The sequence below is a fragment of the Tasmannia lanceolata genome, unplaced genomic scaffold (genome assembly GCF_043159265.1).
Source record: "Tasmannia lanceolata isolate RefF3 unplaced genomic scaffold, GAP_Taslan_0.1 ptg000015l, whole genome shotgun sequence".
NCBI lineage: Eukaryota > Viridiplantae > Streptophyta > Magnoliopsida > Canellales > Winteraceae > Tasmannia > Tasmannia lanceolata.
Genome location: NW_027518692.1, coordinates 42,888,147 through 42,912,278, shown reverse-complemented (window position 1 = coordinate 42,912,278; position 24,132 = coordinate 42,888,147). Strand labels below are relative to the sequence as shown.

The following is a 24,132-nucleotide window of genomic DNA, read 5'->3' as shown; positions in this document are numbered from 1 at the left end:
CAGCCCTTCAGGCCTAGATCAGCCCTTCAGGTCCAGATCAGCCCTTCAGGCTCAGATCAGCCCTTCAGGCCCAGATCAGCCCTTCAGGCCCAGATCAACCCTTCAGGTCCAGATCAGTCCTTCAGGTCCAGATCAGCCCTTCAGGCCTAGATCAGTCCTTCAGGTCCAGATCAGTCCTTCAGGCCCAGATCACCCCTTCAGGTCCAGATCAGCCCTTCAGGTCCAGATCAGTCCTTCAGGTCCAGATCAGCCCTTCAGGTCCAGATCAGTCCTTCAGGCCCAGATCAGCCCTTCAGGTCCAGATCAGCCCTTCAGGCCCAGATCAGTCCTTCAGGTCCAGATCAGCCCTTCAGGTCCAGATCAGTCCTTCAGGTCCAGATCAGCCCTTCAGGCCCAGATCAGCCCTTCAGGCCCAGATCAGCCCTTCAGGTCCAGATCAGTCCTTCAGGTCCAGATCAGCCCTTCAGGGCCAGATCAGCCCTTCAGGTCCAGATCAGCCCTTCACGCCCAGATCAGCCCTTCAGGCCCAGATCAGCCCTTCAGGTCCAGATCAGTCATTCAGGTCCAGATCAGCCCTTCAGGCCCAGATCAGCCCTTCAGGCCCAGATCAGCCCTTCAGGCCCAGATCAGCCCTTCAGGTCCAGATCAGCCCTTCACGCCCAGATCAGCCCTTCACGCCCAGATCAGCCCTTCAGGCCCAGATCAGGCCTTCAGGTCCAGATCAGGCCTTCAGGTCCAGATCAGCCCTTCAGGCCCTGATCAGCCCTTCAGGCCCAGATCAGCCCTTCAGGTCCAGATCAGTCCTTCAGGTCCAGATCAGCCCTTCAGGCCCAGATCAGCCCTTCAGGCCCTACCATAACCTGTTACCAATTTTAGACCTAACACCATGTACATGTCATTATCAAAACCCGGAAGAGCAGATATCTTTCTCTCTCAATAAAATCACAAAAGACAACTAACTTTTTATAACAGTAAGGTTTTTAGCCGCCTCAATTCTCCAAGTGGGACATATCATATAATAGTAAGGCCTGTTCATCATATAATTTCTCATCTACCCAAAACAACTTACCAAATTAAAGACACACTCTCTCTCTCTCTACCTACCTACCCAACACATACAAGAGAGAGTAGAAGAAGAGAAATGGGCCGCCTCTCGTGGCCTCCTCCACATCGCTTGTTGGCGAGCGCACCCTCAAACCCACGTGCCACCCCATCTGCCCGTCCCTCTAACCTACCCTCCATCTCCTATATAACCAACCCACCCCCCGGAACCCTTTTCCATCAGATCTTCTCCTTAGACATCTCACCTGAAACCCTCTTAATTTGCAGGATATACGTACTTTCCATTTAAAAAGAAATTCGGTCTGGTCCGGCCCTATAGTAATTAATTAACCATGTCCAAGTTGCAGGAGATCCGAGATGCACAGAGAGCCAAGGGTCCGGCCACGGTGCTGGCCATCGGCACGGCCACTCCGGCCAACGCAGTACTCCAAGAGGAATATGCAGACTACTATTTCAGGATCACTAAGAGCGAGCACATGACTGAGCTGAAGGAGAAGTTTAAGCGCATGTGTAAGTCTCCATTATATATTTAAGACAATAACCAATTTTTCCAAAAGCTTTAGTTGTTAAGAGTTGGCGTTATTTAATCATTTATCCTACCTTCATTGTTTGCATTTTACAGCTTACACCCCCCTTGTTTTAATAATCACACCCATACGCCTCTCACTGTTATTTACATTTTTCAATGGAGGAGTCTTGAATGAAGAGAGGAAAATGCATGGCACCACGAAAATATTTGGAGAAAGAAGAGATGGGCTCTGATATTTACACCCATCTCTCTCTCTCTCTCTCTCTCTCTCTCTCTCTCTCTCTCTCTCTCTCTCTCATTATCCATGACTATAATTAACCTCCTTTTTATCTCTCTTAAAAATTGATAAATTTTCATTTTTAAAGTTTTATTTTTCAATTTTCAACAAACTTTAAAGCTTTAAAGCATAATACACGTTGCAGCAATTATGTTTACATAAATAGATATAGAAAATTAATTAGTTCAATATTTTTTCACATGAATTTTGTTAATTATATCTAAATATTGTTTGTTTAATTTTTGGTAATTAGATTATTGTCATTTTTCTAACTTCAAAAAATCCTTTTTCCCTAAAGAATAAGAGAAATAATGTTTTTTTTCTTTTCTAATACACAGTTTCTTTTCTTCCTTTTTCCTTTTTCCTTTTCTTTTTAACAGTATATGCTCCAGTAACATGCTATGTTTATTTAATTTTAATTATTCCTCTCAATATTAAGGTTTTTTTTTTAGGTTAATTCTAGTTTCTAGTTGAAGTAAAAAAAAAAAAGAAAAAAAGAAAAGGAAGCATAAGCAAAATAGACATTAAAAAAAATCTTAATAATACAATTTAGAAAAAAATTAAGTATTTTTTATAATTTCCATTAGGAGGCTGTATTTAGAAGTTACCACCCTTAAAATTAGTCATGCCACCCATTTTGCGTTTAATTTCTATGAGTGGCCACTTTCCAGTTTCCATTTCTACACCAACCCTTAAAATTAGTCATCGCCGATCTGGACGTATTAGCTTCTATCTCTCCAACTGTCTACTTTGATAACAACCATAAATTGGTATTTAGGTATTAACCACACTGAAAATGATACTTACACCCCCTCTTCATGCATTTTCCATTTATTGAATAGACATCTGGCTTGAATGCGGACCAAACTATGAGGTGCACATTTAGAGCCTCGTGTATATGCGTGTCAAGGCGGTCCACTTCACATCAGATTCACTGGTGCACATTTATATCTTTGGTCACGATTCGTTCGAAGACGATCCTTTTCCAAGTGTTTTTCGGGTCTAGCTACTTTGTTAGTATTGGGATCTATTTCTTGTCGTGCGTCAGTGTCATACTACCCCTAGCGTCGTCTATCTCACTTCACACCACCCACCTCGTCAATGAAGACAGTAGCTTTTGTCTCCATTCATAAATAAATATATTTATTTATTTTGAGAAGGATATTTTGAGAGGGATTGAGCCCCTAGCTCAATTGGTTAAGGCTTCCCACCGGAGGTCGGAGGTTCAATCCCAGCTTACATACCAAAAAATAAAAATAAAAATATGAAGGGTATTTTCGTACATTGGCACCCTCCTTTGAGTCCTTTCCATTTGGATCTAGGCAGCTCCATGTGACTTCTGACCACAATTGGAAAATATTTCGGATCTTAGGATTAGGACTGCAAATGAACCGAGCCAAGCCTTGGGGTGTTCGGCCTTGGCTCGTTTAGTTTTTATGAAGGCTTGTGTTTGGCTCGGCTCGTTAAGTGGAACGAACCAAGCTTAAGCTCGGCTCGTCTCAAGAATGATAAAAACATACATCTGTGGGATTTGAACCCAATCCCCCTCTAAATCCAACGCCTTAACCACTAGGTCAAACTTTCATTGGTTATAAACTACCCACATTCTTTTATTTTATATATAAAAAGCAAGCATAATTCAAGCTTTAAAGCACGGCTCGGCTCGGCTCGTTTATGAACCGAGCCTAAAAAGCTCGCGACCTTTTCCGAGCCGAACTATACAAAGCTCAAGTTCGGCTCGTTTATTTGGCGAGCCTAATTTTTGGGCTCGGGTTCGGCTCGTTTAGTAAACGAACGAGCCCGAGCCGAACTTTTAACGAGCCAAACCCAAACAATTTCGCGAGCAGGCTTGGTTCATTTGCGGCCCTACTTAGGATATGAATCAATTGGAAATTGTTCGAATCCAACTTTTGGGCACAAATCCTGTTCATTAACATCAATATTCACAAGATTACTTTGGGTCTGTATCTACTGTAGGCCCGCACTAGACAAAAGGCAACCCCACATCATGGGTGAGCCCACTGATGACGATATTATGTCTACCCACTTGTCTTTTCCAGCTCCCACCCTCTATATTTATGACTACCCTTTTTACACTACGAGGACGTGGCCCTGGGAAGAGAATGTGGAACAACAAATTATTCCAGAAGATAAGCTGTTAGAGAAGGTGCTATTTAAACATTTATACTTTGACATTCCCCCTCACCTGTGGCTCCCCTTTTAGGGTTGGTCGTACACGTGAATTTTTAATCTTAAAGTAGCCAATTACTACAAATTAAAGCTTAAGCTATTTTTTCTCATTGGAAAAGAAATGATATTTCCACCCCCTCTTGATTAGGGGTGGCAATGGTTCGGTTTCGGTTCGGTTCGGTTCGACCCCCAAACCGAACCGAACCGAAATTTGAATCGGTTTGGTATTACCAAACCAAAACCGAACCAAAACTGAATTTTCGGTTCGGATTCGATTTGGTTCCGCCAATTTTGCCACCCCTTACTCATAATAATTGGAAATATTCGGTTTCGGTTCGGTTTGATACCCAAACCGAAATTTGAATCGGTTTGGTTTAACCAAACCGAAACCGAATTTTCGGTTCGGTTTAGGCTCGGTTCCAGTTCGGTTCGGCAAATTTTGCCACCCCTACTCTTGATTGCTTTTTCGGACCTTTGCAGGCGATAAATCGATGATCCGAAAACGTTACATGCACGTGACTGAAGAGCTGCTCGCGGAGAACCCTAACATGTGTGCCTACATGGCCCCCTCGTTGGACGCCCGGCAAGACATTGTCGTCGTTGAGGTCCCCAAGCTCGGCAAAGAAGCCGCGGCCAAAGCCATCAAAGAGTGGGGCCAACCCAAATCCAAGATAACCCACCTAGTCTTCTGCACCACCAGCGGCGTTGACATGCCTGGTGCCGACTACCAGCTCACCAAGCTCCTCGGACTCCGCCCCTCCGTCAAACGCCTCATGATGTACCAACAAGGCTGCTTCGCAGGTGGCACCGTCCTCCGTCTCGCGAAAGACCTCGCCGAGAACAACGTTGGGGCCCGCGTTCTTGTCGTCTGCTCCGAAATCACTGCCGTCACCTTCCGTGGGCCCTCTGACACCCATCTCGACAGCCTTGTTGGACAGGTGAAACAATCAATTACTCAAAAAGCTTAAGTTGTTAAGAGCATGGGATTTGCTAGGCAATTTCGTATGCCTACTTTTTAGCAGATTTTGTCTTACTCATTTAATTCATCCCTGTCCTCTCTTTCAAAAGCGACCCCCAAAATGGCTTTAGGCAAAATTGTTGGACAGGTGAAACAATCAATTACTCCAAAAGCTTAAGTTGTTAGAGCTGGTGTTGATAATTTAATCATGGGATTTGCTAGGTAATTTCGTAGGCTTACTTTTTAGCAGATTTTGTCTTACTCATTTAATTCATCCCTGTCCTCCCTTTCAAAAGCTACCCCCAAAATGTCTTTCGGCAAAATTGCCCGGCAAATCCCTCTAATCATTTATAGTTCAACACTCCCATCCGAGGTTTTAAATTTGGGTTTCGATACAGGTTTCAGACCCTTAGAAATCAAAATTTCGGCCGAAATCCGGCGAAACAAAGAAAATAGTATTTTATTTGATATAAAATTTCGGCTTAAATTTCGGTAAAATAATTATAAAAAAAATCAGGTTTTTTGAGTGAAATTTCAGAAAAAAATAAAATTTTGACCGAAATTCTGAAATTTTGGCCGAAATAAAATACCGTTTCGGGTAAGTGTAATTTCAGTGTCGGTCTCAACCAAAATCCGGTCGAAATTTAAAACCATGCTCCCCTCATGTGTGGCCCCCTTTTCTTGGGTGAGCGACACATGTCACTTGTCGCCGATTCTGGGTTGGCCATTCACATGAATTTTTAATATCAAGGAGCTAGTTGGTTTTGAACCTGAGATATAATGACTCCGTGCATGTGAAACAACCAATAGCCCCCTCCCCCGTCACCATAAAAAAAAAGGGTCCAAAAGCTTAAATTGTTACAGTTGGTTATTTAATCATTTATATTTCAACACAGGCACTGTTCGGTGACGGAGCTGCCGCGGTCATCGTCGGCGCCGACCCGGATTTAGCAATCGAGAGGCCATTATTCCAACTCGTCTCAGCCGGGCAGACTATTCTCCCGGACTCGGACGGTGCAATTGACGGCCACTTGCGTGAAGTTGGGCTTACTTTCCACTTGCTTAAAGACGTTCCCGGGCTGATCTCTAAGAACATTGAGAAGAGTTTGGTGGAAGCGTTCGAGCCATTGGGGATCGAAGACTGGAACTCGATTTTCTGGATCGCTCATCCGGGTGGGCCCGCTATTCTTGACCAGGTCGAGTTGAAACTCGGGCTCAAGCCCGAGAAGATGAGGGCGACTAGGCACGTGCTAAGCGAGTATGGGAACATGTCGAGCGCGTGCGTTCTGTTTATAATGGATGAGATGAGGAAGAAATCAGTGGAAGAAGGGAAGCAGACGACTGGGGAAGGGTTGGATTGGGGTGTGCTGTTTGGGTTCGGACCGGGTCTCACGGTCGAGACAGTTGTTTTGCATAGCCTTCCTACGACCGTGACTCACTGAGTCGAGCTTGTGGTGACCACGACTCACTGAGTCCTGGTTGGGGTGGGACTAAAAGGGTGTTGCTTTCTGGGAAAGTTGGAAGAGACGACCGTTGGACTGTTGTTGTTATGGTGTGGGGTGGCTTAAGCGATTTTAAATTATTTGTTTTTAGGGGAAATTATGTTTTTGTTGTTGGCTATAGTATGTAATAATTTTATGTGCTTCAAATAAAATGTTTTTACGATTAATGGGCAGGTGATTGCCATCAGTTGTACTCTTGGTACTAGCCTATCATAACAAGTAAACAGATTATGTACACGTGTGACCAGGGGCGATGCCAGAAATTTTGCAGGGGGGGGGGGGCAAAAATTATAGTAATTTTTTATGTAGAAGAAATTTTTATCTAAAATTTTGCACAAGGGGGCAAAAATTATAGTAAATTTTACACAAAGAAGGGAGATAAAAATGGTAACTTTAAAATTTTAAACTTATTTTCTACCTTAGGGATGATTGGAAAGGGGGGCATATTTCTTTTAAAAGGGATAAGTATAAAAAGATATTAAAAAATAAAGAAATATTTTTATTTTTTCCAAAAAATAAGGGGGGCAATTGTCCCCCTTTCCTTACAAGTGGCATCGGCCCTGCGTGTGACGGATTATGTACACGTGTGACGCAAATGTGGCTCAGATCAATAATTCTAGCAAAAAAGGAAGAAAAATAAAATTTGAGGATCTTATTAGTGCGTAGGGATGTCAATGGTTCCCCTTCGGATAAGATCTACCTTCCGATCGGATCTACCTGTGTATAGGATTGTGCTGCTACCAAGTTTCTCAAAACCAATTGGTGATGGAAAAGGTACGTGGAACCATTATCTTTATTCAGTAGCACCCTAGCGGGACGGGACGGGTTTATCATACCCTGGTGCGGTGTAGGCCCTTCAAGCACAGAGGCATTGCTGCCCCCATAAGCCAACACTAAGTCTTTGACACGTTCAACTCAAATCTCTTATCGGTAGGATAAGAAACAGAGCATTCTTTAAATCCTACCTTCTGTGTCTCCATCAGGATCCATTTTAAATTCGACTGTCCATCGGAGTGTCCTAGTATTTCTTACTTGCATTTTACACAGTTAAAATTCTCATAAGAGGGCGAGCACGAAGGTGAGTGGTAAATGTGAGGGTGAGCCACAATGGCATCGGCATAGTGGGCTAGCGACTCGGGGTTAATGGTTACAGAAGGAAGAAAAGAGGATGACTTGAGACATGAGAGAGATGAATGAAAAAAAATATAGGAATAGTTGAAAAAAAAGCGTATGTCCTATTTTTACTAAAATGCTCCTGAAACAATAATATAAGTTCGGATCCTATGATAGGGTCCTGAAATGTTTCTAGGATCCATGTATATAGATCCTGTGTGCTTAAGTTTGGATTCAGATGGTACATCGGACCGGCCGTCAATTGACATTCTTAACAGAGGTCAGTGCAGCGAAAAAAGTTGGAGGAGGTCAATTTTAATTTTACCACCTAAAAAGTAGGAGGGGGCTTGGCATATACATATTCCTAGGAAAAATGACACCAAACTTAGGAAATTGATTTTAATTGTCACTCCAAATAGCATGCATGGGCTTCACTCTATGTATATAGTATAGATAGATATAGATTTTTATAATTTAAGGCCAGTGATAAATCAACCACCATACATCTTAAATAGACTCCTATTTAATGTAAAACGTTAGGGCATTGAATAATGTTGCCACCTGCCGTTAAACACCATACAAGTGTGTACAACTCACACGCCCTAACATTTTTTGTTAAAAGGGGTCAATTTAAGATATATGGGGGTCGATTTATCACTCCCCTAATTTAATTATGGAAAATGATATATTCGTCCCCTCTTCTTCTCTAGGCTACCTCCTAGTGTAAAACAAGTGATCATAAATAGAGTATAGGGGTGGCCCAAGGAAGAAAAGGGGGCAAATATATCACTTCCCTTTAATTACTCTTAATTATTCACTATATAAGGTATATGATATCCAAAGGGAAATGATATTAGCACAACCATGTTCTGTTATTTTCACGGTCCTAGCTTGTCTTTTCTTTTTTAATGGGCTCTTGAGAGCTTTTTGGGAGCTGTAATAACCTTTGACAGCTCTTTAAATACTAAAAGACAAGCTAAGACCGTACAAATAACAAAACATGATTGTGCTGATATCATTTCCCACGGATCGGGATATCAACAACATCAACAACGTAGGCCTTTAAATCTTTAGGTCATGTTTGGCACCCATGAATTTTTTTTCATGTAATATTAGTTTATCAAGTGTTGAGAGAGGCATAGAGAGAGTAAAAGAGGGAGAGAAATGAGAATAAATAAGTGAGGACATCGTGCAAATTTGTAGTAGCTGAAAAACAAGGAAAACAAAAGTAGAGTTTTTTGTTTCCCGGTTTTCAGCCACCTTGCACCTTCTCCCCGTTCACGCCCTCTCATTTCTCTCCCTTTCCCACACTCTCGTCGCCTCTCATCACCTTTATAAACTAATATTTCATAGAAAAAACTTTCATGGCTGCGAAACATGGTCTTAATGGATGTCATTCACATGGTAAAAGTTACTCCTATACATGGTTTACTAGGTTTAAAATAATAAATCAAGTTATCCCCGAAGCTATTTAAAACCTCATAAATATATTTCTTTCGTTAGTTATTGATTTAAACTTTTATTAGATTTTTTTTGGTACGTAAAACTATACTACTAGGGCGCTGATGTCCCCCCCTAGCGTTTTCTGTGAGAGTGGTTCAGTGCTTTAGGATAAATTCACCCTTTAAACGTTTTTCTTTTGCCTTTAAAACCTAATGGGGGAGGGGGAGAATATCATTTCCCTACTACTATACTAAATATATAAAGTGAAGCCCACCTCGGTTGTTTAAGATCGATTTCCTAAGTTTGGGGTTGCAGGCGATGGACCGACCATCTCTTTCACACGAGTAAAAGTGCCGAATTTTAGGGGTGTCAAAGAAGTGGGGCTAATAATTTAATCCATGAAAATTTTCCTAAGAAAACGACTTTTCCAGTGTTTGCTAACCTCTTTTTTCAAGTAAAAATTATGCTTTTTAGGATTTTTTTAATGTTCACCGAACAAATAATGACTAAATTTCCATAAGAATTCAGAAATGGTAGTACGGTTCATGGAATAACAAAAATTAACAAACCCACCATACCTTCGAATGTTATTTTTCATGGAATATTTTGTTTTCCATGAAAAATACTAAAGACCCTCTATGTTAAATCCCGTGTGTAGGTAAAAGTTTGAACAAGCAAAGATTTTTGGTAAGAAGGAGAATTCCATGACGAGGAAAGGGCGAGCGAAGGAAAGAAGAGAAAAGAGGCTCCAAGAAATTGCCGAGCAACGGAAAATCCCTTACACCCAAACCCAAAGGTAAAAAGAAACCCTAACTCCCTTTTCAATACTTGTGTTTTTCCCCCTTTATCCTTTTCAAATCTTCTCCTTGTTGAAGAAAATCAATGGAAATCTGAGTCTCACAATCCACTGGTAAGAAGAAAAAAAAACTCGAAATCTTCGTTATTGTTTAGTCCATTGAGAAGTCTCTGCAATTGGGGTTTTATGACCCGATCTATGGAACATTTAATCACACACGTTGAATCTTCGTTATCTGATCTCTGACTGAAATCTTAATTTATTAGGTTGCGTTTGGATCACTCTTTTAAAACCCACGGGGTCATTTGGACTAGCTCTAGTAGATGGTTGATCTAAAGAGTTTGATTGTAAAAACTGGATGAAATGGAAGGGGGAAGGCATTGAATTTTATTCCAATACCAAAATTGCTGATTAAGCTGTAGTGGTAGGAATTGAATGTTCAATTGAATACAAAAGAGGGAGGAATGGGGCTGTATTTCAAGCATTGCAATCTAAAGCTAGTGTGATATGAGTGTTCTTTATTTTTTGAGATATATTACTAATATCATTAATGTTTACTCGAAGAACTAAATTGAATCAATCAAAGTTTGTTTTCAGCAGTACATGAATTTTGTAACATAACTCAAAACCCAAAGTTTCTAGGTCTGTTTTTGGTTTATGGGGCTTCTAAACATTCCCTAATTTGCCTACTTAATTAGATAGAAGGAAAAGAAAAGATTCCCAAAATTTTGACAGAAAAATGTCGCGACCAACATACTTTCCAATCTTCTCTTCCTTATTAATTTGATTTTTGCAGGGAGGATGCTTCTGCTTCAGTTTATGTTTTGGTCGTTTCTATTATCTAGTCCAATAAGAACTGCTACAATTTTTTACTAGTTTTCTGCCTTCTATTTTATATTTGATTTCTGATTCTTGATGGGCATATTTTGTTTATTGAACTTGAGTTTACCATGGTAATAATTTTCTTCTGAATTATGGTTTAGATGGTGGTCCTCAGAAACAATTGCTGTGGTGACTGGGAGTAACAGAGGAATCGGATATGAGATTGCACGACAACTTGCAGCAAATGGGTTGACTGTTATTCTTACATCAAGATGCATCACTAGAGGCCATGAAGCAATAAAAGCCTTACAAGAGGAAGGTCTAAATTTGGCTTTCCATCAATTGGACATTGTGGACTCTGCATCTATCAAGCTATTTGCTGAGTGGATAGCAAAGAATTATGGCGGCCTAGATATTCTGGTGATATATCTATTGCCTCTTTTCACTTTCCTTGCACACAGTAAAAAATATTCCCATAAAATTGATGTGATTTTCATTTTGTTTCCAAGATCAAGCCACTTTTACCTCTTTCTCTTATGTTACATTTTTATAGTTTCCCCTTAAATGGCTAAAAACCTTACGTTGGGATATTTATACCTAGACTTTTCAGCGAAACAGAGGTGCCAAGTAAACCTAAATGTCACATGCAAGGCACAAGACACCGTAATTGACCATGGACATGTATTTCTCTTTCAAACACAAAAATGAGGTATCAGACATTTCAGCCCCAGGAGATCAACATCCTGACATGTTCATAACTTCATATAGCTAACACTGTTATTGAAAGATATATTATTACATTAGTGTTTCTTCATAGAAGCATAATATATAAAATTTAGAAAATCGTCAACCCCATATGAATTGAATTTAACTGAAAAGCAAGCGAGAGAAAAAAGGTTAATTATGTTTTTTCTTCATAACTGCATTATCATGTTCTGATGGGTGTCGACACTGCAATATTTAAGTAAAAATATTTAGATTGTAAAGAAGCTTAAAATAGCTAGGGACCCTCGGGATTTGTACTAATCTAAGTAGTTAGTGATATACTAAATAGAAAATGGCTATCTTATTGTAGCAAATATCATGTGAAGTTCAACTTCTCAGCTGTGTGTGCAGGAATTCACTTTCATTTCCAGCAATTGATGGTTTTCTTAGTGCTCTTAGGCACTTCACCAAGTCAAATAGTTATAGACTACTATTTGAGCACTATCTTTTCTCAATGGACTTTCAGGAGATTTTCTGTGATACAGACTCCTTATATGTAATTTTGTTCTTTCATCTTCTTTCCATGACTATTTCCTTCAACTTGGTTCCACTACTTAACGATGCTACCCTTTTCACTGCCTGAAGGTCGATTCATGCATATGACTGGTGCAGGTAAACAATGCAGGTGTTAATTTTAATATAGGGTCAGACAATTTGATTGAATTTGCTGAGAATGTTATTGCAACAAACTATTTTGGTACAAAATGGATGACTGAGAGCATGATCCCACTGATGAAACCTTCTGCTTCCGGTGCTCGAATAGTGAATGTGAGCTCAAGACTTGGTAGACTGAATGGAAGGCGAAATGTAAGTTAGCACAACTGTGTCTTTTTTGTCTCTTTAAGGTGAAACCTGCTAGCTATATAGCCACCTGCCAGATTTCCTGGCATGAAGCGTTTCCTTTTGATTCATGGCCTTGGTTCTTGTTTTATTTTTTGCACTTCGAGTTTCCAGAAAAAAGTTTCACAGTGGGCTGAAGTACAAGTACCTGTTATTTTTCTAGTTACTCTTGCTTCTTGGATAGACCAAGGGTTAAAGACTTGAACTTGACTCCCAACTTGTTGAGGGCCTGATTCCTGAGTTGACAAGCATTCTAGTCAAGTACTCTATTGAGTTTTTGCATTTTAAAGGCTTAATTTATACTCCAATTTTGATTAAGTGATGAAGTTTTTATCAACTCAATTGAGTGTTATATTTACCTTATACTTGATTAAGTTTTTTGAGTGCTTTAGCATGACGAGTCCTTAATTTCTTTTGAGCATCAAACCATATTTTAAGCATTTGCTTAAGTTTAGAGAAACCAAGTAACCCCTTCAACTCAACTTGGATCAAGATTGAGTCAAGTAATTTTGGGATGCTTTTCAACTACTATAGCAAAGTTATTAAACCTTGAGATAGACAATAACCTTGAACGTTTGATTCCTATGCTTTCTCACAAAGCGAGAGAAATATTGTCTGATAATTCAAAGTCAGTAATCACTGAAACATTCGTGTTTTTTTTTTAATTTTTGGTTTTAATTTTTTTTTAAAAAAAACACCTGTTTGGTTTTACTGTAAATTCCCATTTGTTTTATGACACCTATGCGCTGAATTTTGAAGTGCAAAAGCATACTTGTTTCGTATTGATATAATTCATATGCTTTAATCTTTTGACAGAAACTTGGGGATATAGTCTTGAGAGAGCAACTTGCCAAAGAAGAATGTCTCTCTGAGGAACTGATCGACGCTACTGCTGCTAAATTTCTTGAACAAGTGAAAGATGGTAGTTGGACATCTGGTGGGTGGCCACAAATGTTCACAGACTACTCAGTATCAAAACTGGCACTTAATGCTTATACACGTCTGATGGCAAGGAAACTCTCCAACAGCCCCAACGGTCACAAGATCTATATCAATTGCTACTGTCCGGGCTGGGTGAAGACTGCCATGACCGGTTGGGAGGGGAATATTTCGTCTGAGGAAGGTGCTGATACAGGTGTCTGGGCTGCCTTACTTCCTGGCGAGCAGGCCACGGGAAGGTTTTTTGCTGAGAGGCGTGAGATAAGCTTTTAAAGGCACTCTAGCAGAAGGCAAATTAAGAGTGGAGCAGGTCCGCTGTTGTGGTCGTTAATGCAGTGATCGTGGGGTCCATACTAACTTGAACAGGAATTCCTTCCAAATCCGAAAGGTGAAATGACGGAGTGGAAGCTTTATTATGTCATTGGGCCAAGTCAAATGAGCCACTGAATCAGAAGATTCTCAATTGTTGAGAAGGCTGAATAATTCATGGGTTTGGGAATGGTCACATCACCTATTCACAGTGATGTAGTCTCACAACAGGGCAGTGGCGAGGGTCATAAACAAGCTCAAGTTATCTGCATACCAACAGCATTAAGGTTTTGATTACTAAAACATTAGCTGATCAGTTTTCCTTGAAGAATGGAGAACCCATGGTGTCATGAGAGGATCAGGTCTTGCTTTCTTTGTCAGATGAGCTATGAAATTGGGCGCGGGTATACCCTGCTTTCGTTTTTCTTCAATTGACTGGGTGATTCATTTCTTCCAGGTAGAACTTCATGGACAATCTCTAGTAGTAATGCTTTAGTATGGAGATGCTAGAGTTCTAGAGTTGACTTTCCATGTATGAGAATCTATCCACTAATGATATTATTAACAGGGGGTGGGGGGGGGGAGAATCTATCCACTTTGCACCCAACAAATTTCTCAGGTTTCTTTTGCGTATGGTAAGAATCACGTCACAGAAACCTCAGATGGTGCATATTTTTAGCAACATGTTGGTTGCCGCTGAGCACATGAAATTGCAGGGTACGAAATGGCTAGTCTTTCTCCCTGTTAGTGTTAGATATGAGATGCACAAATAAAACACGAGAAAATAAATTATACATTAGAAGAAAGTGACACACAGTATGCACGAACAGTATTATATGAATAATAGTGCTTTTATAACTAATTTTTTACAAGGTAAATGTAGAGCTAGACCTTTTAAATTTAGCTATAAAGAAACCTACATATATTTTTGAGAGAGAGAGAGAGAGAGAGGTGTAGCTACACATACGTGTAGCTAACTTAGCTACACCGACGGCTTAATACAGTGGGCCCCACATTGTTTGGGTGATGCAAACCATTCATTTGATGGGCCTTCACATAGATAGGGTGTGCCCAAAAAATCAGCTCCATAGGATCATCCCAACCCTACGATTTGTGGAGGCAAAAATGGACGTGTAAAAACCTTCACAAATCTGTCCATTTTTGCCTCCACAATTTGAAGGGTTGAGATCATCCAATGGAGCTGATTTTTTGGGCACACCCTATCAATGTGAGGTCCTATCAAATGAATGGTTTGGATCACCCAAATAATGTGGGCCCACTGTATTTTAAGCCGTCGTGTAGCTAAGTTAGCTACACATATGTGTAGCTTCACTTAACTCATATATATATGTGTGTGTGTGTGTGTGTGTGTGTGTGTGTGTGAGAGAGAGAGAGAGAGAGAGAGAGAGAGAGAGAGAGAGAGAGAGAGAGAGAGAGAGAGATTTACATGTATGGTAATGTATTTGATAGTTAAAAGGAACTTGGAATTTATAAGATTTTAACTCTTCTTGGGAGCCACCCAAGTTTTCTCATTATCTATGGCATATATATAGATATTAGATTTATAAATTCCCTTAATTTTATTGCTTGCTTGGTAAGGAATTTAATATCTATATAGAATTCACAGTTATAAGGTTTTATAATATCTTTTTGTTATATAAAGTATCTAATAAATAGAAAGATTTATAGTTAAGTGACAGCCCAACCTTTCCCTTTTTTCATTGATGTTCTAGTTATATATAGCCTAGGTATGAACCTATGGATTGAGTTTTATATGGTGTCTGCGAGTACGTGCAAGTATTTTTAAAAACTATAATGGGGCCTACATTATTCGATGATCCAAACAATTCATTTGTTGGGCCCCAATTTAGAGGAAAACATGAGATGACACACATGGTCTTGGTTTCATGTTGATGAGATAATCTCAACACCAAGATCCTTATAAAAATATTGCAGAATTTTAAAACTTACCTTGTTGGTCCAAGGTTTAGTATGATCCAATAATGTTTGGACACATGGCAATAAATTAGAATTGAAGTCACTAATGAATGGGTTTTTGTGTGTGCTGGATGGTGATTGGTGAATGTTGTTATGTTGTGGACGGACCAGGTTGGGGGTTGGGGGTGTTCTTGAGATGAGAAGGGGAGGGATAACCAAAATGGATGCTAAAGGGATTTTTTCAAGAATTCTTCAATTATTGAGAAAATTTGCCCCTCGTGAAATCTTCCATCTAGTGTGAACTCTTTATTGTTGCCATAGTTTCAAAACTCCCAAGCATCATCGTCTAATTGTCTAATTGCCCAAGTCAACTCCCTTTTACCTTGTCCAAGTTCTTGGCCGAGTCCACATTTTTCTCTACGAAGTTCAAAACTCCTTTGACTCTCGAGTTATAACCATGCCAACCTAGTATTCGATCATGTCGGTTGAGTCAACTAAGATTTGTTTTGGCTGCATTATGGCCCATCTTATGGCAATACTGGAGCAGAAGTCCAAGGAGTTGCGCACATACGGGGATAGCAATGATTTTTACCTTGTTTGTGAGAAGATTTGGCTGCCATTGTTTTGTGAGGAGGTAATGCTCATCAATTCTCCAAGGACCACCATCTCTGATCTTCGAAAAATCATCTGTAGAGTAGAGCTGAAATGGATAATAATCATCCATGAAGTCGATTACGTGTATTTTATCTTTTAGTTTCCTTAGCCTTGTCGCCTTAAATTCTGATGTAGTTTAGCAAAACCCTCTATCTGGGGAGTTATTTGAGGATGCTGTGCTGCAGTGTTTGGCAATTCCTTTGAAGGAGCCATAGAGGGATGATGAAAGTAGTCATCCTAATTTACTTCCTTGCATGCTTTATTCTTTTTGAACGATACTTCCTTGCATGCATGGATGTATTGTATTGGTCAGGTGATGATCCGGTTATCATCTTGTTCAACCAGATAAGAATCACGTCACAGAAACCTCAGATGGTGCATATTTTTAGCAACATGTTGGTTGCCGCTGAGCACATGAAATTGCAGGGTACGAAATGGCTAGTCTTTCTCCCTGTTAGTGTTAGATATGAGATGCATAAATAAAACACGAGAAAAGAAGTTATACACTAGAAGAAAGTGACACACAGTATGCACGAACAGTATTATATGAATAATAGTGCTTTTATAACTAATTTTTTACGAGGTAAATGTAGAGCTAGACCTTTTAAATTTAGCTATAAAGAAACCTACATCAATAAGGTATATAATATATATATATATATATGTGTGTGTGCGTGTGTGTGTGTGTGTGTGTGAGAGAGAGAGAGAGAGAGAGAGAGAGAGAGAGAGAGAGAGAGAGAGAGAGAGAGAAATTTACATGTATGGTAATGTATTTGATAGTTAAAAGGAACTTGGAATTTATAAGATTTTAACTCTTCGTGGGAGCTACCCAAGTTTTCTCATTATCTATGGCATATATATAGATATTAGATTTATAAATTCCCTTAATTTTATTGCTTGCTTGGTAAGGAATTTAATATCTATATAGAATTCACAGTTATAAGGTTTTATAATATCTTTTTGTTATATAAAGTATCTAATAAATAGAAAGATTTATAGTTAAGTGACAGCCCAACCTTTCCCTTTTTTCATTGATGTTCTAGTTATATATAGCCTAGGTATGAACCTATGGATTGAGTTTTATATGGTGTCTGCGAGTACGTGCAAGTATTTTTAAAAACTATAATGGGGCCTACATTATTCGATGATCCAAACAATTCATTTGTTGGGCCCCAATTTAGAGGAAAACATGAGATGACACACATGGTCTTGGTTTCATGTTGATGAGATAATCTCAACACCAAGATCCTTATAAAAATATTGCAGAATTTTAAAACTTACCTTGTTGGTCCAAGGTTTAGTATGATCCAATAATGTTTGGACACATGGCAATAAATTAGAATTGAAGTCACTAATGAATGGGTTTTTGTGTGTGCTGGATGGTGATTGGTGAATGTTGTTATGTTGTGGACGGACCAGGTTGGGGGTTGGGGGTGTTCTTGAGATGAGAAGGGGAGGGATAACCAAAATGGATGCTAAAGGGATTTTTTCAAGAATTCTTCAATTATTGAGAAAATTTGCCCCTCGTGAAATCTTCCATCTAGTGTGAACTCTTTATTGTTGCCATAGTTTCAAAACTCCCAAGCATCATCGTCTAATTGTCTAATTGCCCAAGTCAACTCCCTTTTACCTTGTCCAAGTTCTTGGCTGAGTCCACATTATTCTCTACGAAGTTCAAAATTCCTTTGACTCTCGAGTTATAACCATGCCAACCTAGTATTCGATCGCGTCGGTTGAGTCAACTAAGATTTGTTTTGGCTGCATTATGGCCCACATCCGCGTTTTGAAACACTGATCATAGCATCAACTTGTATATGCCTACTGATTTTGCACCTCTGGATATACAAAACCATCTTATGGCAATACTCGAGCAGAAGTCCAAGGAGTTGCGCACATACGGGGATAGCAATGATTTTTACCTTGTTTGTGAGAAGATTTGGCTGCCATTGTTTTGTGAGGAGGTAATGCTCATCAATTCTCCAAGGACCACCATCTCTGATCTTCGAAAAATCATCTGTAGAGGAGAGCTGAAATGGATAATAATCATCCATGAAGTCGATTACATGTATTTTATCTTTTAGTTTCGTTAGCCTTGTCGCCTTAAATTCTGATGTAGTTTAGCAAAACCCTCTATCTGGGGAGTTATTTGAGGATGCTGTGCTGCAGTGTTTGGCAATTCCTTTGAAGGAGCCATAGAGGGATGATGAAAGTAGTCATCCTAATTTACTTCCTTGCATGCTTTATTCTTTTTGAACGATACTTCCTTTCATGCATGGATGTATTGTATTGGTCAGGTGATGATCCGGTTATCATCTTGTTCAACCAGATAAGTCCAATTTTGTTTTGAGAACACTCATGGAGTGCTGCTTTGAAAGGTATTGTCTGTTTCTGTTTAGCTGCACTAGGTGTGTCTTTCGTACGGCGATTCATTTGGGGATGGTTATTCTCCATGTTGGGTTGGGGAGACATTGAGACTAAATGTTGATTATGAGAATCTTGTTGATGTTTGGTAGGGTTTGGATTATTTTTGCTAGGGTCAGTTATTTGCAAGTTGTTTGTTTTTTGTTTAACTGAACTGGGTATGTCTTCCATAGGTTATGTTGCATCTGTACGGGTATGAGTGTGGGAATCCGACATGAGTATCAAGTATTGGATTTGGCAAACCTTAAAAAGAAAGATACGTGGATTCGTAAAAATATTTTAATCAATTCTCAAATTTTATTTTTTTTGCATAATAATATGGCTGTAGCTTATAACAAGTAATATATTAACATTTTTAATAGGTTATGTAAATAAAATGTTTTGTTTTTATATAAAAAACTTGCTATTAGGATGAATAAAACTCAAAAACATGGGGTAACTGTAGAGTTGTGACAGCAGTATTTAGAAAAAAACAGAGAAAAGTAATCTATAAGTGTGGCAGTGAATCCTGAGTATTGGAATCCAACATTTTTCCGAGAGGATACTTTGTTCATTAAGAAGAATCCGTGTAACATTGTCCATAGGATGACTTGTTTGGGATGATTTTTCTCGGTGTTGGTTTGGGGAGCCATTGGAACTATAGGTTGATTATGAGAATCGTGCTGATGTTTGCTTGGATTATTTGTGGGATTTTTAGCTATTTGCATATTGTCTCTTACGCATGTTGTTAGTGGGTTCGATTGTCTGCAAGCGTTGGGTGTGGAGATACTATCTCGGTTTGGGTCATTGGATGGTTCTCTTTTGGGCTTTTCTTGCCTTTCCTAATTTGGACAGGAAAACTTGAGGGTTGGCTGTACATTATTAATCAGACATGGGTGAGGGAGGAAGATCACACCCACAGCAGCTCTCAATTTTACCTTGGAATAAATATGCTATCCTTGGTGGTTCTCTAGGTTTCTGTCTCATAGAAATTCAACAATGAGAACATTCATGATTGGCGCCCATACATGTTGCCACTTGAGGTATAGTCTGGATGATGCCAATGTCACCTTTGAACCTATGAACTTCAAGCTTTTTAAGCTTTCCATAGTGTAATATAAAGAGTTGCGCGGCTTAAGCTTTCATTCTTGTGTTCTTTGTATAAGACTGACTCGTAGTTCCTGACGAACTAAAAAAAAATTCTGGAGAAATGCAAAATGGATGGGTCAACCATGTCAGCATGTTTTTTTTATATAGTTAGTGCAAGCATTGAGTCTACCTTTAACATGTTCAAAGCCCTCAATGCTTCTCATTCTCTGCTTGTTGTGATATGGGTAATATTTGCGATACACAATTCTCTGATTTTTTTATTTTTTTTTCATCCTGTCTGTTTGGCGTGGGACCAAGACCACATGGGTTTAGGGGTGTCAATGGACCCAGATAGTTCGATGGACCATCGAAAGCTGAACTTAAACTGATAGGATCTAGACACATTATAAGAATTTGCGGACGCATTTCAGGACCCTATCATCAGGATCCAAGATTACTAATTTCAGAATTGTCCGGTTTGGCTTATTTTTGGGCCATTGGATCTCTAACATAGAGTTTATCAAATGGAAGGTCTGGATCAATTAAATTATTCACAACAAGTAATACTTACCTGCATTAACCCTTCTTCCCTAAGTTACTACATGCTTTATGTTGATTTTCAATGACACTTCCCACCCATTTTCTCTTTATTTTCTTTAAAGCATTTTGCTTCCCACTTCCAAAAAAAAGTAATCAGAAAACTAATTCTCCGACGCCCTTTTGTGGGGATTCGGTGAAACAGGTGCCCTGGTTCAGGTTTGCTAAGGAACCCAACCTAAGGATCTTTGGCAGGGCTTATAGGCCTAGGTTTATAGTTGAACGACTGGTATCTCTAACAAGCCCACCTAATATGGGCTTGGGGTTGGGCCTGACGTACAAACATATTTAGCAAGATAGAACTATTTATTCGGGCCAATCAATAGTCAAGCCAGGCAAGGGTAAACCTCGCATGAATCAGTCCACTGTAACCTAGGGATATCCAAGCAGAGAAGTATTTTATTTGGTTGAAGAAAATTGAAACCTGTTTGCCTAGATGCCCAACGGGCTTTGAGTTAATAACTTCCCTGAACCGAAGAAGTGTTCCTCATCACATGGCTTTCTGCTTTGATTATCTTTCTGCTTTGATTAATCAACTTATTCTTTCTGCTTTCCATTGTATGCAAGAGAAAATCTGATAATCAATGTCATTAGTCTTGTCAATATGAAGCTTTGTGGCTTCACTTCAGGCCTTTAGATACAATGGCCTAGACTTGGGCCCAACCTCCAAATCACTTGTAGGTTGGGCCCAGTACACATTCATGCTCTATAAGAGCATCAATAGTGTATAAAAACTTCTTTTTTAACACAGCTAGTCAAACTCAAACCCCTTTAATGGTGCCCATATGGGCTTAGATAGTCAAGTGTTAGAGCATCTTTGTTTAAGCATGATTTTGCCACTTTTCACTATATGAAATCTAAAACTGTCACTTTCTGTTGATCTTGAAGGATATCATTTCCGGGGATATCTTCTCATCTCCTCACTTTACATTTTTCTAATCAGTTTTTAATTGTTGTTGCAATTTCCAAAAAGATATCAATAGCCAATGAAAGAGCATTTAATAAATTGAGGAGTGTCATTATCAAAAAACGGGATACAGATATCAGATATCATTTCCCTTTCTTCTTCTTTTTTTCTACATAATGATCAATATCATTAGTCCTATCAGCCTGAATTTCCCCCGGGTGTGACCTTGGGCCTTCATAAGTTGGATTTGCTCTGACAATCATGGGCTTGGGCTCAAGAGATTAATTAATATTGAATTTGCATTGGATCCACAAATCCAAGGACCGCCGAAGGTTGAGCTGCATACCCTAGTGGCTATGGTCCGCAACGTTGTGTTAGAGACAAACCCATAACTTACCCACAAAAAGAAAACTTAAAATTAATCAAGGATTAGTAAACTAACACTAACCCACATTTTTCTAACCAAAGAGCTCTAGGGTCCAAAAATTCAACTATTGAGGCTTGTTTAACTACATAGACTCCATGTGCACAAGCTCTACCCTCATATGAAATTTAACATTATGTGGGCTTTGGATTAGGATTAGAAGCTAACATGCACTGTAGTTTATTCTATTAAAAAAAGCCGAATCGGATCCGGGCCGAAGGCAATCATTCAAGATAATTTATGTTAATGGGACTCCCCATGACCATGTGCCCTTCACCTTGGGTTGCTTTCCTAGTCTATGGGCTAGAAATTCAGTATAATATCTTTGATTAGATTCACCCATGCTCATGTGGCTTGTCCCCTGATGATCCTGTAATCTTCACAACAACTTGGAATTTTATAATCAGGGTTAACTAATTCTTGGATCCGATGTCTTCGTTAGATTCGTTTAGCTTATGAGATTGAGAAGACTGGTGTCAAACACTCACTAGCGAAAAGCAGGATGACATGGGGCCAAATTCTTAAAATAATCAGGTTTTGCTGTTGATTGGTTTTACTAATTTCAGTGATTTTCCATAGAACTTCGTATTAGTTTTGTACAATCTCATTGGCTTAATGTTAATTAAATGACCTAAATGGTTGTTGTCTGTCATGTTCTTAATTAAGCAATCCCTAAGCATTTGTTGCCTTCTTTTCTAACATACTGGTTTTGAGTATAGAGAAAGCTAAAATTAAAAGGTAAGAGGCATGTGGAAGGCAAGATGAAGCTTAAAACCTTAGTTATCATTATTCAACTGTTGCTATTTCAAAAAAAAAAATCATTATTCAACTGTTTGAAATGTGTTGGAGATTTGAATTTTTCAGATTACCAAAGACCAACTTGGCAATTAGAAGTGAAAAGAAAATGAGAAAGAGATAGGGATTGGGATATTTAAGGGTTTCAACTAGGTCCTGTAATCAAGGTTCTAGCTACCAGTGGGAGGGTTCTCAAGGGTTTTGTTTTCTAGGGTTTGAAGATGGCGTTTAGATGCAAAAGAGGGTTCCCAAATTATTTGATTAGGGCTTGGATTTTGGAGCTTGTGCCTTTGATTTTGAGGTTTGTAAGCTTCTAATAGGGGTTTTATATTGAGCCTTTGAGCTTTGACTAAGGTCAAATGGGTTCTCTTAATTTGGTTTCACTATGACTTTTAATTGCGTCAGCTCATTAGTTTCAACTCTCAACTAGGATTTTTCTAGGGCTTTGGGTCATGCAACTTTGATAAAAGGAAATTGCTAGCGTCCATCGCAAAAGTCATTTCGCGGCTGGTCTGTTGCATGTCAGACTTGCCACCTCGTGAATGGAGACAAAAGTTGTTGTCTTCATTCATGAATTCATGGCTGGTTTGACATGAGCAGACCGACAGTGAAATGCCTTTTGCGATGGATCCTAGCAAATCCCTTGATAAAATCCAAATGGGTCTTTGTGGCTTTATTTGAGGCCCCAACATATTGGTTTCTTGATGTCTCTTTTAAAGGGTTTTCGATTTCTAAGTTCTTTTTTTTAATGGGTTTATTTAAGCCCTAGGTTTCTAAGCTCTAACCATTAGAAATGGGAAAATGATATAACACTGCTTGTTTTGACAATAACACTCCTCATTCTATTAATCCAATTTTTTTTTTATAATGACACTCCTCACTTTATTAAACACCTTTCTTGATCAGCTGCTGATAGCTATGTGGAAACTGCAACCAGTTATAGCATCTACTAAGAAATGTGTAAAGAGAAAAGTACGGCGTGGCCGATGTTTAGTGAAAATACAGACTAAACAGATTACTGGCACCTTTTAAAATAAGAACCAAAAAAGGGCTAAACTTCAAAATCGGGTTGGAAAAAGACCCTGATACCCTTCTGACATCCACAAAAACGTCATTCAGCTTCCTTTTTCATTACTGGCGTGTTTCACGAGGTTCTTTTGGTTCGTCTGGTATTTGAACTGAAGAATCTTGGGTTCATTTCTATCTTGGCCGTGGAAAATACCTAGAGATGGTTGGATGCCTGACACGTGTTGAAAAACTTTTTGGAATGCTAGCGGCTCTATACATAACCGGTTTGGTTTGGATTTGAAATCTTTTTGTGAACCCAGAGTCCTTGGGTTCATTTAAATCTTGCCCATCGCCAATATGAATAGACGGTCGGATCCACGACACGTGGACATCAATATGAAACGGTGGCGTCTTCTAATAATACCCCTCTCTGTACCCATTATTCCCCTCTCTGTAACCATTATTTCCATCGGCGAACCCATTATTTCTGCCGGCGTACCCATTATTTCCGCCGGTGTACCCATCCCCTATCTGTAACCATTATTTCCATCGTCGAACCATTATTCCTATTCCCCTCGCTGTAACCATTATTTCCATTATTTCCGTCGGTGTACTCGTTATTTTCGCCGGCGTACCCATCCCCTATCAGTAACCATTATTTCCATCGGCTTACCATTATTCATATTCCCCTCTCTGTAACTATTATTTCCGCCCGCGTACCAATTATTTATGCCGGCGTACCCATCCCCTATCTGTAACCATTATTTCCATTGGC

The 24,132-nt window shown here is 39.4% G+C and overlaps 2 protein-coding genes across 2 annotated transcripts; both read left to right on the top strand.

Annotated features, from left to right (window-relative positions):
- Positions 1-1,143: 1,143 nt before the first annotated feature.
- On the top strand, positions 1,144-6,685 carry TT4 (Chalcone and stilbene synthase family protein). The gene is made up of 3 exons (XM_077356213.1): positions 1,144-1,572; positions 4,539-4,996; positions 5,913-6,685. Exons 1-3 carry the CDS (start codon positions 1,395-1,397, stop codon positions 6,456-6,458), a joined length of 1,182 nt encoding a protein of 393 aa, XP_077212328.1. The 5' UTR covers positions 1,144-1,394; the 3' UTR covers positions 6,459-6,685.
- Positions 6,686-9,713: 3,028 nt separating this feature from the next.
- Positions 9,714-14,110, top strand: LOC143847398 (uncharacterized). The gene is made up of 4 exons (XM_077356212.1): positions 9,714-9,870; positions 10,854-11,112; positions 12,070-12,264; positions 13,114-14,110. The coding sequence occupies exons 1-4, from the start codon at positions 9,779-9,781 to the stop codon at positions 13,507-13,509; spliced, it is 942 nt and encodes a 313-aa protein (XP_077212327.1). The 5' UTR covers positions 9,714-9,778; the 3' UTR covers positions 13,510-14,110.
- The last annotated feature ends 10,022 nt before the right edge of the window (positions 14,111-24,132 follow it).

Bases quoted from the DNA above. Each gene is read 5' to 3' on its own strand.
- LOC143847398 (XM_077356212.1), top strand. From the start codon at position 9,779: ATGACGAGGAAAGGGCGAGCGAAGGAAAGAAGAGAAAAGAGGCTCCAA. The intron at 11,113-12,069 runs GTGATATATCTA...TGACTGGTGCAG, and splicing joins ATGGCGGCCTAGATATTCTG to GTAAACAATGCAGGTGTTAA. The intron at 12,265-13,113 runs GTAAGTTAGCAC...ATCTTTTGACAG, and splicing joins GACTGAATGGAAGGCGAAAT to AAACTTGGGGATATAGTCTT.
- TT4 (XM_077356213.1), top strand. From the start codon at position 1,395: ATGTCCAAGTTGCAGGAGATCCGAGATGCACAGAGAGCCAAGGGTCCG. The intron at 1,573-4,538 runs GTAAGTCTCCAT...GGACCTTTGCAG, and splicing joins GGAGAAGTTTAAGCGCATGT to GCGATAAATCGATGATCCGA. The intron at 4,997-5,912 runs GTGAAACAATCA...ATTTCAACACAG, and splicing joins TCGACAGCCTTGTTGGACAG to GCACTGTTCGGTGACGGAGC.